Source organism: Lucilia sericata, unplaced genomic scaffold (genome assembly GCF_015586225.1).
Source record: "Lucilia sericata isolate MDLA Ls3-8-SP2 unplaced genomic scaffold, ASM1558622v1 Contig002239F_arrow, whole genome shotgun sequence".
NCBI lineage: Eukaryota > Metazoa > Arthropoda > Insecta > Diptera > Calliphoridae > Lucilia > Lucilia sericata.
In genome coordinates this window covers 51,769-64,520 of record NW_023996065.1, presented here as the reverse complement: position 1 = coordinate 64,520, position 12,752 = coordinate 51,769, and the positions used below count along the sequence as shown (strand labels likewise).

The 12,752-nt window shown below is 29.4% G+C and overlaps 1 protein-coding gene across 1 annotated transcript; it reads left to right on the top strand.

The window, feature by feature from the left end:
• Positions 1-2,996: 2,996 nt before the first annotated feature.
• On the top strand, positions 2,997-11,683 carry LOC119613665 (paramyosin, long form-like; the record flags this gene model as incomplete). Its single annotated transcript, XM_037969688.1, has 6 exons — positions 2,997-3,083; positions 3,169-3,335; positions 9,084-9,955; positions 10,027-10,154; positions 10,233-10,345; positions 11,641-11,683. Coding segments are annotated over 6 exons (1,410 nt in total), but the record flags the coding sequence as incomplete, so codon positions are not given.
• Between the last annotated feature and the right edge of the window lie 1,069 nt (positions 11,684-12,752).

The window sequence follows — 12,752 nt, the reverse complement described above, 5'->3', positions numbered from 1 at the left end:
TAGTCTATAGTCCAGCTTTAGTCTTGTCTTTAGGTTAGACTATAGTCTGTCTATCTTCCAGACTATAGTCTTTTCTTTAGTTTCTTCTTTCTTTTTAAAGATTTCAAAATTAGTTATTATAAAAATGAGTACCACACCTTGGTCACCCACACAGCTTTTACTGAATCATTTAGTTAAGAAAATATTGGTCCAATTTCAAACAAAAGATTACGTTTTTTTCAAAGAGCAAGAAATAATCTTTCAACACCAACCAAAAATATATAAAACACCCAAATTTCAAAAGAACAAAAAGAAAAAAAACACTAATTTATAATTCCCATAAATTGTTTTTGAAGGAAAAATTATAAATTTTTTGAAACAAAAATGTTCGTGTATTTCACAATGACTCACTAAACTACATTTATGTTATGAGAATCTTGTGAATCTATATAAAGCTGTCATGTGTCATCATTGGTTTATTTAAAAAAAAAGAAAAATATAAAATTTTTGAAAAACCATTTCTTAAAAATGTATATAAATTATAAAATTTTTTTTAAATGTGTTAATAAAATTCAAGGAAACATTATAATTAAAATTATGTGCAAACACAGACGGGAAATTGTTAAATAAAATTTTATTATTTTTGAAAATTTTCTTCAAGAATAATTTCAAATTCTTAAGATAAAATTGCATATATTGAAACTTTATTTCAAACTTTTAAAAATTCTCTTTTAAACAGGAAATCATTACCTGTTTTATTGCTAAAATTTCAAATATTTCGTAGTAATTTCTTTTAATTAATTAACACATTAAAGTCTTAACAAATAAACCTCTAATTCGTAACCAAAGAATTTCTATATGTATGCAGTTTTTTGCTCAAACCGAAACAATTACAAATTCCTAATAATATTTCTGTTTTTCTACCTTTTAGCTTAAAACGAAACAAAACAAAATTCCTTAATTTATTTAGGCCATTTCATTCGAATTATAATTAAATTTCTCAGTTGTTTTTTACTTATTGGTTTTAATTAGTAAATTTAGCAAAATGTTTGGTTTCTCTTGCCGCTGACCGGCCGCTCAAATATGCCACACACTAATGTTGTATGTTGCATTTGGAAATTGTAGTTCATTTATATGATTTTCTCGAGTTCTTGTTGTTGTTGTTTATGTAGCGTTTAATGTGAATTTTCTTGGCATTTTGCCTTTTGATTTTGTTTAGAACTGTTTTTCTCAGTGATGCATGGCCGGAGATAAGAAAACATCTACTCGTATGATTTATTTCAGAACATGTTCATAAACAACAAACGGTTCAGGTCTATTTGAATCGATAATTTAAAAAACAAAAATTAACTGAAATTATTTTTGAATATTTAGATCTTTTTAGGCAGCAAATATGTGTGTTATTAATTTAGAAAAATTTGTTTGATAGTTAGAGGTCTAGTAAAAGTCAATCATTTAACTAGATTTGTCTATATACAGCACAGGCTATAGTCTCATCTATAATGCACACTATATTTATTGTCTATAGTCCAGATTATAGCCTTGTCTACAGTCTATAGTCAAGACCACAGACTTGTCCACAGGCCAGACAATAGACTTACCTATAGTTCAGACTATAGACTTCTCTATAATCCAAACTAGAGTGTTGTCGGTAGTCCAGACTATAGTCTTATCTATATTCCAGACTACAGTCTTGTCCATAGTCAAGACTATAGTTTTGATTGTAGTCCAGACTATAGTATTTTAAATAATCCAGACTATAGTAGTGTCTGTAGTCCTGACTATAGTTATGTCTATAGTCCAGACTATAATCATGTCTATAGTCCAGACTATATTCTTGTCTATAGTCCAGACTGCAGTCATGTCTATAGTGCAGACTGTAGTCTTGTCTATAGTCCAGACTATAGTCTTGTCTATAGTCCAGACTATAGTCTTGTCTATAGTCCAGACTATAGTCTTGTCTATAGTCCAGACTATAGTCTTGTCTATAGTCCAGACTATAGTCTTGTCTATAGTCCAGACTATAGTCTTGTCTATAGTCCAGACTATAGTCTTGTCTATAGTCCAGACTATAGTCTTGTCTATAGTCCAGACTATAATCTTGTCTATAGTCCAGACTATAGTCTTGTCTATAGTCCAGACTATAGTTTTGTCTGTAGTCCAGACAATAGTCTTGTTTGTAGTCCAGACTATAGTATTTTAAATAGTCTAGACTATAGTATTTTAAATAGTCCAGACTATAGTAGTGTCCATAGTCCTGACTTTAGTTATGTCTATAGTCCAGACTATAGTCTTGTCTATAGTCCAGACTATAGTCTTGTCAATAATCCAGACTGTAGTCTTGTCTATAGTCCAGACTGTAGTCCTGTCTATAGTCCAGACTATAGTCTTGACTATAGTCCAGACTATAGTCTTGACTATAGTCCTGACTATAGTCTTGTCTATAGACCTAAGAACAGACTTGTCTATAGTCCAAACTATGGACTTATCTATAATCCAGACTATAGACTTTTCTATAGTCCAGACTATAGACTTTTATATAGTCCACACTATAGACTTTTCTATAGTCCAGACTTTAGTCTTATCTATAGTCCAGACTATAGTCTTGTCCATAGTCCAGACAATAGACTTGTTTATAGTCCAGACTTTAGTCTTGTCTATAGTCCAAACTTTAGTCTTGTCCATAGTCCAAACTATAGGCTTGTCTACAGTCCAGTCTAGAGTCTTGTCTATAGTCCAGACTATGGTCTTGTCTATAATGTCTAAAGTCCATACTATGCTTAAAATTGTTATCTTGTCTTTAGTCCAATCTGTGGTCTTGTCTATAGAGTTTAGTTTTAAAGCTCCTTAATATATACTTCTTTTGTTTACTCCCAAGAATATGCTATACTTTTTAATCAATATAACGCAGTAAGTTCAAAATGATCTTATACTGGCAAATTTTCTTTATTTTTTGTTATTTTTTTAATTTTATAATAAAACTAATCGATTTTATTATTTTCTTTTGTAAAATACAGATTGAACGCGAGAAAGCCGATCTCAGCGTCCAAGTCATTCAAATGTCTGAACGCCTCGAGGAAGCTGAAGGTGGTGCCGAACATCAAGTAAGTTTTGAAGCCAAACAAAAAGCAATTTCTCTTTCCCTAATTTCCTTTATTAAATATTAATTTTTCTTTTCCCAAAATATAGTTCGAAGCCAATCGCAAGCGCGACAGCGAATTGTTGAAAATGCGCAAAATGCTTGAAGATGTCCATTTGGAATCCGAAGAAACCGCTATGTTGCTTAAGAAGAAGCACAACGAAATTGTTGCCGATTTCCAGGAACAAATCGAAATCCTGACTAAATCAAAGAGCAGGTAAATTATAAAAGTTTAAAAATTATGAAAAAAAATCTAAAAAAAGGCTTTTAAATAATATTAAAGCTTTAAGTTGAGAACAAATAAAATTTCAACAAATTTACTTAGCATACTTTAAGGAGCACACGAAATTATTTCGTTTACTTATGCATTCTTGAATTAAGTAATTTGGTTGTTGATCTCATATTTTGAGTACAATTTTATTTGTTCTACTTAAATCTTTAGTATTTATATTAAGCCTTTTAAATGCTTCAGCTTTTCATTTTCATTTTTAAATTCATATTCATTTGTTTATTTTAAATTCGTCTGTTTCATATTTGTTTAGTCATTTATTTCTCTGTAGTGATTCATTTTTCTGTTTCATTTATAACAAATATAAAAATTTTCATTTGTCTATCTGTTGGCCCATATCAGAGGCCAATGTTTCAATTTTGTTTTAAAAGCAAATGTATTGAAAATCTTGCAAAATATTTATTTGTTTATTTATTTATTTGTAAAAATGTTCAACAAGAAAAATAAATATTTAGCAGAGAAACATCTCTATAGATAGAAATTATATTATAGATACATAATATTTAGTAAAACCACCTGTATGGTACAGTGGTACGAATATGTAAATAATAATTAAAAACAAATTTTTAAAATGTCTATAGCCCAGACTATAGAATTGTCTATAGTCTAGAATAAAATCTTGTCTATAGTCCAGACTATAGTATTTTCTAGTCTATAGTCTACACTATAATCTTGTCTATAGTTAAGACTATAGTTTTGTCTATAGTCCAGATTATAGTCTTATTTATAGTCCAGATTAAATTCTTGTCCATAGTCCGGACTATGATCTTGTCTATAGTCAGGACTATGGTCTTGTCTATAGTCCAGAATATAGTCTTGTCAATAGACCAGACTATAGTCTTGTCAATAGACCAGACTATAGTCTTGTCAATAGACCAGACTATAGTCTTGTCAATAGTCCACACTATAGTCTTGTCAATAGACCCGACTATAGTTTTGTCTCTAGTCCAGACTATAGCCTTGTTTATAGTCCAGATTATATTCTAGTCTATAGTCCAGACTATGGTCTTGTCTATAGTGCTGTTTACAGTCTTGTCAAGAGACCAGACTATAGCCTTGCTAATAGACCAGACTATAGTCTTGTCTATAGTCCAGACTATAGTCTTGTCTATAGCAAAGATTATATTCATGTCTATAGTACATACTATAATCCAGACTATAGTCTTGTCTATAGTCGAGACTATAGTCTTGTCTATAGTCGAGACTATAGTCTTGTCTATAGTCCAGACTATAGTCTTGTCTATAGTCCAGACTATAGTCTTGTCTATAGTCCAGACTATAGTCTTGTCTATAGTCCAGACTATAGTCTTGTCTATAGTCCTGACTATAGTCTTGTCTATAGTTCTGTCTATAGTCTTGTCTATAGTTCTGTCTATAGTCTTGTCTATAGTCCCGACTATAGTTTTGTCTATATTCCAGATTATAGTATTGTTTATATTCCTGACTATAATCTTGTCTATAGGCCAGACAATAGTCTAAACTATTGTTTTTTCTATAGTACAGACTATAGTCCTGTTTTGAGTTTATATTCAGTTAAAAGAAATCTGCAGTAGTTTATTATGGATCTACTTCTGCCGACTCTAATTGACCTTTAATTGCAACAAATTATTTGAAAGTATTTTGAAATTTTCATATAAATCAAATCTGAAGGGTTTATTCATACTATGTTTAATACTATTCCACGATAAACATTTTCTTTTTTTTTCAACACAAGCAATTTCAAGTCAAAAAATAAATGTTTAATTTCAAAATCTCATATTTCCATAAATCTAAAAATATTTTTGTTTAAATATTAAATCAAATTAAACAACTATAATAATTTAAAATCCAAGGCCAAAAAAACACATAATTAAGCTAATTAAAAGAACACTCTAGCCCCCTTTCAAAGCCCCTGGCATAAACTATACAATTTCAAAAGTTTTGAAAAAAAAACAATTGAAATAATTAAAAACAAAAATTTATGGATTTTAACAAAAATTATGAAAATAAAATTGAAAAAACACTCAATTTGTTTTTGTTTAAATTGTTCTAGAGTTTGCGCTTTTGAATATTTTTTTATAAAAATATTATATACACTCTAATTAACACCCCACACCCATTAAATTTGAAAAAATCTTAAAGTGTAGACACTTTATAGCTCTTTATTTAGAAGATCTACAAAAGCTTCAAACACTCACGCAAAAAAAAAAGCTTTCTTCTCTTGAGAGCTTTTCTTTATATGCTAAATATTTCAAAATCTTTTTTCTTTCTATGATTTTAGAAATTTTGTATTTGTATTTTTAGTTTTGAAAAATAAATTGTATATAGAATTTTAATTTTTTCTACCTTCAAATATCTCTGTTTATTTTACCCCAAAAAATTTCATTCCCAAAATTTGTTTGTTGCTTTTGCTCCGTAGAAGTAAAAAAAATCCCAAATATGTCTTATATATATAGAAATTGTTTTTGTTTTCTTTATTTTACGAAAGAACAAAAATATTATTATTGTTTAAAAATTTATTTTCAAATATTGTTGTCTCTTTTTGTTTTTCTATATTTTACCTTTATGGAAATTTGATATCTAAAGTTTTTCTTTTTTTTTTTGTTTTTTTGAAAATACATAAATTCCACGTAAAAAAATAAAAATTATATATATGAATATTTGCTTTATCTGTGTTAGTATGAAATTATGAGTTTTTTCTTTTAAAAAATTTCACTCAAAATTATATTTTGAAAAATTTTACTTACTCAGTAGGTGTTTAAGCAAATAATCTCATTGTCGTTTGTCTGTATAATAGGTTACCAGGGCGTAATCCTCATTTATGACGTTATATGTTGATTTTGTTAAACATTATCTATTTATAACAAAAATATTTTGTTATTTTTAAAATTTATTTACAATATTATCTTTTAAACATTTTCTCACATTTATAAATTTTATGAATTTTTTTCTTTAATATTAAAATGCTTAATAAATCTAGCATTTATTTTTTGTATATTATTGCTAAATCTAATGACCGTTCCTTAAAATATTTTAAATGGAAATTTCAAGAGATTGATTAAGAATGAAAAAATACAAAAGAAAATAATTTTTTGAAATTTTCATATAAACCTAAAAGTGATTTTCAAAACTAAATATCAAATCCCTAGTTTATTCCTTAGGAGTTGTGAAGGGTAATCTCTTGACTGAACAGTGATTATCCCCTTTTCACTGGGTCCTAACTAAAGCTATTTTATTCAAATTAAACTAAAAACATAAGGACCTCATTATTGATTCACAGTAACGAATGAAAACAGGTTCTCTTTTAAATTGATTTGTTGAATTGTTCTCTACAAAATGGATTCACAGTAATGAATGAAGAAATGTTCTCTTCAAAATAGATTCACAATAACGAATTAAGAAATGTTTTCTTCAAAATTGATTCACAGTAACGTGTGAAGAAATGTTGTCTTCAAAATGTATTCACAGTAACGAATGTATAAATGTGCTCTTAAAAAATCATTCACAATAATGAAGGAGAAAACGTTTTCTTTGAAATGGATTTAAAGTAATGAATGAAGAGGCGTTGTCTTCAGTCTTCATATGAAAATATGTTTCACAGTAATGAATGAAGAAGTGTTGTCTTTAAAACTAATTCACAGTAAAGGATATACAAGTTATAATGGCAAAAATGGGGTTTTGAAAAAAACATTCTAGTACCAAAGGAAGAAATGTTCTCTTCAAAAGAGATTAACAGTAACAAATGAAAACTTGTTCTCTTCAAGATATATTCACAGTAACAAACGAATGAATGTTCTCTTCAACACAAATTCACAATTACCAAAAAGAAAATGTTCTCCTTAAATATTTAATCACAATAACACATAAATATACTTTCTTTTTAACATTAATTCACAATAAGGAAATGTTATCCTCGAAATTGATTCACAATAACACATATAAAAACTTTCTTTTAACATTGATTCACAGTAACGAATGAAGAATTGTTCTATTCAAGATACATTCACAGTAATAAACGAATAGACGCTCTCTTCAATCCAAATTCACAATTAGTAAAGAGAAAATGTTAAATCACAATAACACATAAAGAAAGTTTCTTTTTTTATATTTCACAGTAAGGAAATGTTCTCTTCGTTATTGATTCACAATAACACATTAAGAAACTTTCTTTTTAACATTGATTCACAGTAACGAATGATCTCTTTAGTTTAACTCTCTTTCTAAGACCATTAACTGGAATTTACCTCAAACTTAAGAAACAGAGATCTTTTTACCATCGATCAGCTTCACTGAACTGGTTTCTATCGCACGTTACCAATTCAGCAAAATCTTTATAAATATTTGTCGATAGGTGCTGGACAAAGTCTAAGATAAATTTCTGAAACTGAGAGCAAGAAAGAGAAACGTTTCTTTTTAGAAAGGGACTACGTTCCTCTTAAGATTGGAGACGTTTCATCTCGAAGCCGAAACTAAAATCCAAACATCATTGCTCTCGATCACTTTCAGAAGAGAGCTTTAGCACAATTTAAAAAGTAATTCTAAATGGCTCTATTGCGTGGATCAACTAGATGCGATCTATCTAAAGAAATAAAGTTCTGATATTTAAAGAAGCTTGATATGTGTGCATTAAAGTGTTGATCTCGAGGAATGCAAAAGAATTGAGGCATTCTTCTCTCTAGCAATAAGAGTTTGATGTTTTGATGTCGAATATGGGAAACTGGGAGCCATCTTTTTATGGCTTTTAAAAGAAACGTACGACTCGAATGTTAACATTTCTCTCACGTCAGCTTAAAGTCTCTTTAAGATGTCTAATCCAATACTCAAATGTCCGGGATCTTTAAATGAAAAAGTGTTACATTCAAAAGATCAAGAAGATCGCACTTTGACATTGAGATCAATTGATCGATCACTACACAACAAACAGGACAAAGATGTTGAAAAAAGTCTATCTACTGTCCACTATGGGTCCAGAGAAAACTTACAAATTATGGGCAAGCGAGACATCGATCTTCTATATTGATATCAATCGATTGATCTCAAACATCGACCACAGAAAAATCGATTGATTGATCGCAAAGTTAGAGTTCAGAACAAACTCAACAAAGTTTCTTTAAAAGTCATCATTTGATAAATAATAAACTTTATGATTGGAGCTCATAAAGGCTTTATGATCGTTGATCGGTAGCTTTGCACAATTGATCGATCATAATCCTTTCCCATCATTGAGAACTCATAAAAGCTGCCTTCCTTTCTTAAACTTTCGGATGTCAGAAAACTGAATAGGTTGTACATTATTTAGATACGATATCACAAAGATTTTTGTCTTATTTGGACTCCATCAAGTTCAAATTTTTTTTTCGAATAAGAAAAACTATAAAATATTTTATTGAAATTGAAGTCACTAGATTGATGCTAGATTTATTTAAGCATTTAAATTCATAAAATCATTCCACAACCCCAAAAAAATAAAACCATTTAACTCATAAAAACAATCACCTATCTTGACCAGGTATGAGAAGCATCAATCCAGCAAAGCTCCAAAGCAAACAAAAATTAAAGCATAACTCAAAAAAGCACGCTAAGTATCCTAGCTTAAATCAATGCAATCCCATATATATCTAAAATATCTACACAAACTTTAACTAATATATTTTACTCTTTTATTCCTAATAACAACAACAAAAAACCCAAACACAGAGCCGAAAAAGAAAAAGCTAAATTCCAAGCTGAAGTCTACGAATTGCTTAGCCAAGTCGAACAATACAACAAGGAAAAACTCATTAGCAGCAAGACCATTGAAAAGTTGGAAGTCACCATTTCCGAATTGCATGTTAAGATCGAAGAAATCAATCGCACTGTTATCGATATTACCTCTCACAAGACTCGCCTCTCGCAAGAGAACATTGAATTGATCAAGGACGTCCAAGATCTCAAGTCTCAACTCGATACCGTCTCATATTCCAAGAGCCAAGTTATCTCCCAATTGGAAGATGCCCGTCGCCGTTTGGAAGATGAAGACCGTCGTCGCTCTATGTTGGAATCTTCCCTTCATCAAGTTGAAAGCGAATTGGAATCGATTCGCATTCAACTCGAAGAAGAGTCTGAAGCTCGCATTGACTTGGAACGTCAGTTGGTCAAGGCCAATGGTGATGCTGCTTCCTGGCAAAACAAATACTCTGCCGAGGTAGCCGCTCGTGCCGAAGAGTGCGAAGAAATCCGCCGTAAATATCAAGTACGCATCACTGAATTGGAGGAACACGTTGAGTCCTGCATTGTTAAGATCAATAACTTGGAGAAACAAAAGACTCGCTTGTCCAGCGAAGTTGAAGTACTCATCATCGATTTGGAGAAGGCCAATAACACATGCCGCGAATTGAACAAATCCGTTACCACCTTGGAGAAACACAATGTTGAATTGAAGAGCCGTTTGGAGGAGACCATCATCATGTACGAGAATTCACAACGTGACTTGAAGAACAAGCAAGCCGATTTGCAACGTACCATCCATGAATTGGAAAAGGTCAAGGATGCTAACAACCAATTGGCTCGTGAGAACAAAAAAATGGGAGGTGAGTTAAGGATAATGGTTAAGAAAAAAAGAGAATAAAGCTAAAATGTTTTGGGTTTTTTTTTCATCAAGATGATCTCCACGAAGCTAAGGGCACCATAAATGAAATGAACCGCCGTTTGCACGAATTTGAATTGGAATTGCGTCGCTTGGAAAATGAACGTGATGAATTGACTGCTGCCTATAAGGAAGCTGAAGCTGTAAGTTTTTTAGACTCTTGGTTTAGTTTTAAATAGGATTTTGCTCATTTATTGTTGTTTTGTTGTTGTTGTTAACAGGGCCGCAAGGCTGAAGAACAACGTGCTCAACGCTTGTCTGCTGACTTCAACCAATTCCGTCACGACGCTGAACGTCGTTTGGCCGAAAAGGATGAAGAAATCGAATGCATCCGGTAAGTGTTAATTTAAGGATTCGTTAAAAAGAAATTGATTTTATTTTGTGAGAAATTTGGAATAACCAACATGTTTTGCAAAGTTTACAAATTATTAATAGTTGGCAACGCCCTCCAGCGAATTGCAGCATCACTAATTCTTCTTAGATTAGCAGAAGGATGTTTAAATTTAAAAAAATTACTTAACAAAAATTAAAATTTTCAATTGTCTTTGCCAATTACCGATTTCTTGGTACTATTTGCATCATAGTTTTCTAAAAATACAGCCTATTCCAACCCGAACCTACAACAATTAGTTATCTGCTCTGAGCTATTTTTAAATTTCTTAGAAAATCCGGATATAAATATCTATTCCTTGAGAAACGTCATTGGAAAAAATTGCATTACTGCAAAAAACACATTTCGAAAATATCAAGAAAAGAAATTCGAAATGCAGGGGATTTTAAAATAAAACGGGAAATCAATTAAAATGAAAGTTCATTGTATTTTTTTTCTTCATCATAGTATTTATCTACTTTATTGGCACACAATTACGAATAGAAGTCGAAAAGAGAATCTAAAGAAAAACAGCCAATTTAGAGATGATGAAATGTTTATAGTTTATAGAAAAAAATTATTAATTTAAAATAAATGTGTGGACTAGTATGTATTTATAAATAAAACTAATACAAATTAATTAACAATTTAATGAATGTGACAAAAACTGACATTCAAATCAATCAGTGGCGAATCAAAATCATTTTGAACAACATTCTTAACCCTTTAAAGGCAGTAAGGGGTACCAAATAAAAGAGATTTTAGAAGTCAAGTTATGATATGTACTTTTTATACTTTTTTTTTTTTTGTTCCCCTATAATAGCTTAAAAGTTTTTTCTTTTAAATTGTTTGAAATTTCATTTCTAACCTCAAAATTTTAAATTTTTAAAAAATGTTTCTTTCTAACCTTAAAATTTGTAGAAAATTTTGAAATTTAAGTACAAAATTTAAGAGATTTCAGAAGTCAAGTTATGATATGCATTTTTTCCATAAAAATACTTTGCTCCTTTATAATAGTTTTAAAGTCCTTTCTTTTAAATTCTTTGAAATTTCATTTCTAACCTTAAAATTTTGAATTTATTAAAAAAATTCCATTCTCACCTTAAAATTTTTAGAAAAATTTTAAAATTTAAGGAAAAATTTATAAAAGTTTAAATAATTGTTTACATAAATAGTTTGTAAAACTGTAATAATATATAAAATTCTTAAAAAAAAATCATTTTTAACCTCAAATTTTTAAATTTAAAAAAAAATTGCAGATTTTCTTCCGATTTAATTTTAGAAAATAATGCTACTGATTAAAATATAAACACCAGTTTTCATTATCTGCTTAAAATAATAAAATGTAAATTAAAAAAAAATCGTTTTTAACCTCAAAATTTTTAAATATTTGAAAATGTTCTCTATTTTGAAATGATTTAATTGCAAAGAATTCTGAAATATTATTTAAATATTAATAATTTTGCTTTAGCAACTAAAATTTGTTTTGAATTTAAAAAAAAAAAAATCTAAAAATTTTAAAAATTTCGTTTTTAACCTCAAAATTTTCAATATTTTGAAAATTTTTCTCTATTTTTAAATGATTTAGTTTTACAGAATTCTGGAATATTTTAAAAGTTATATTTTTGTTTTGGCCCCTAAATTTGTTTAAATTTCCAAAAAAAAAGTCTAAAAATTTAAAAAATTTCGTTTTTAACCTCAAAATTTTTTGAAAATTTGTAGAATTTTCTCTTTTTACAAACGATTTAAATTTGCACAAATAGTTGAAAATTATTTAAATCATAATAAATTAGTCTTAAATTACATATAGAAATTTTTGAAAAAAAAAGGTGAACATTCGATCTTTTTTGATCATTTCGAATCGTATTACGATCGTTTGATCGTTTTGTAGAATATTCTTTACTGTTGCTAAAGTTTGATAACCTTTGATCATTTCGAATTGTGTGACGATCGTGTGATCGTTAAGTTAGATCACTACGTCAGCTCTTCTCTATAAAACGGTTGAATGAGTTGCTGATTCTAGATTCAATTTAGTTCGTAGAGTATTCTTTATTGGCCCTACATTATGTAACTTCGATCACCTTTGATCATATCGAATTGCGTGACGATCGTGTGATCGTTAAGTTAGATCACTAAGTTTGTTCTTCTCTATAAAACGGTTGAATGATCTGCTGATTCAATTTAGTTTTACAGAATGATTTTTACTGCCTCTACAGTATGTAACTGTGACGATCATGTGATCGTTAAGTTAGATCACTAAGTTTGCTCTTCTCTATAAAACGGTTGAATCAGTTGCTGATTCTAGATTCAATTTAAGTAGTTTGTAGAATATTCTTTACTGCCTCTACATTATGTAGCTTCGATCACTTTT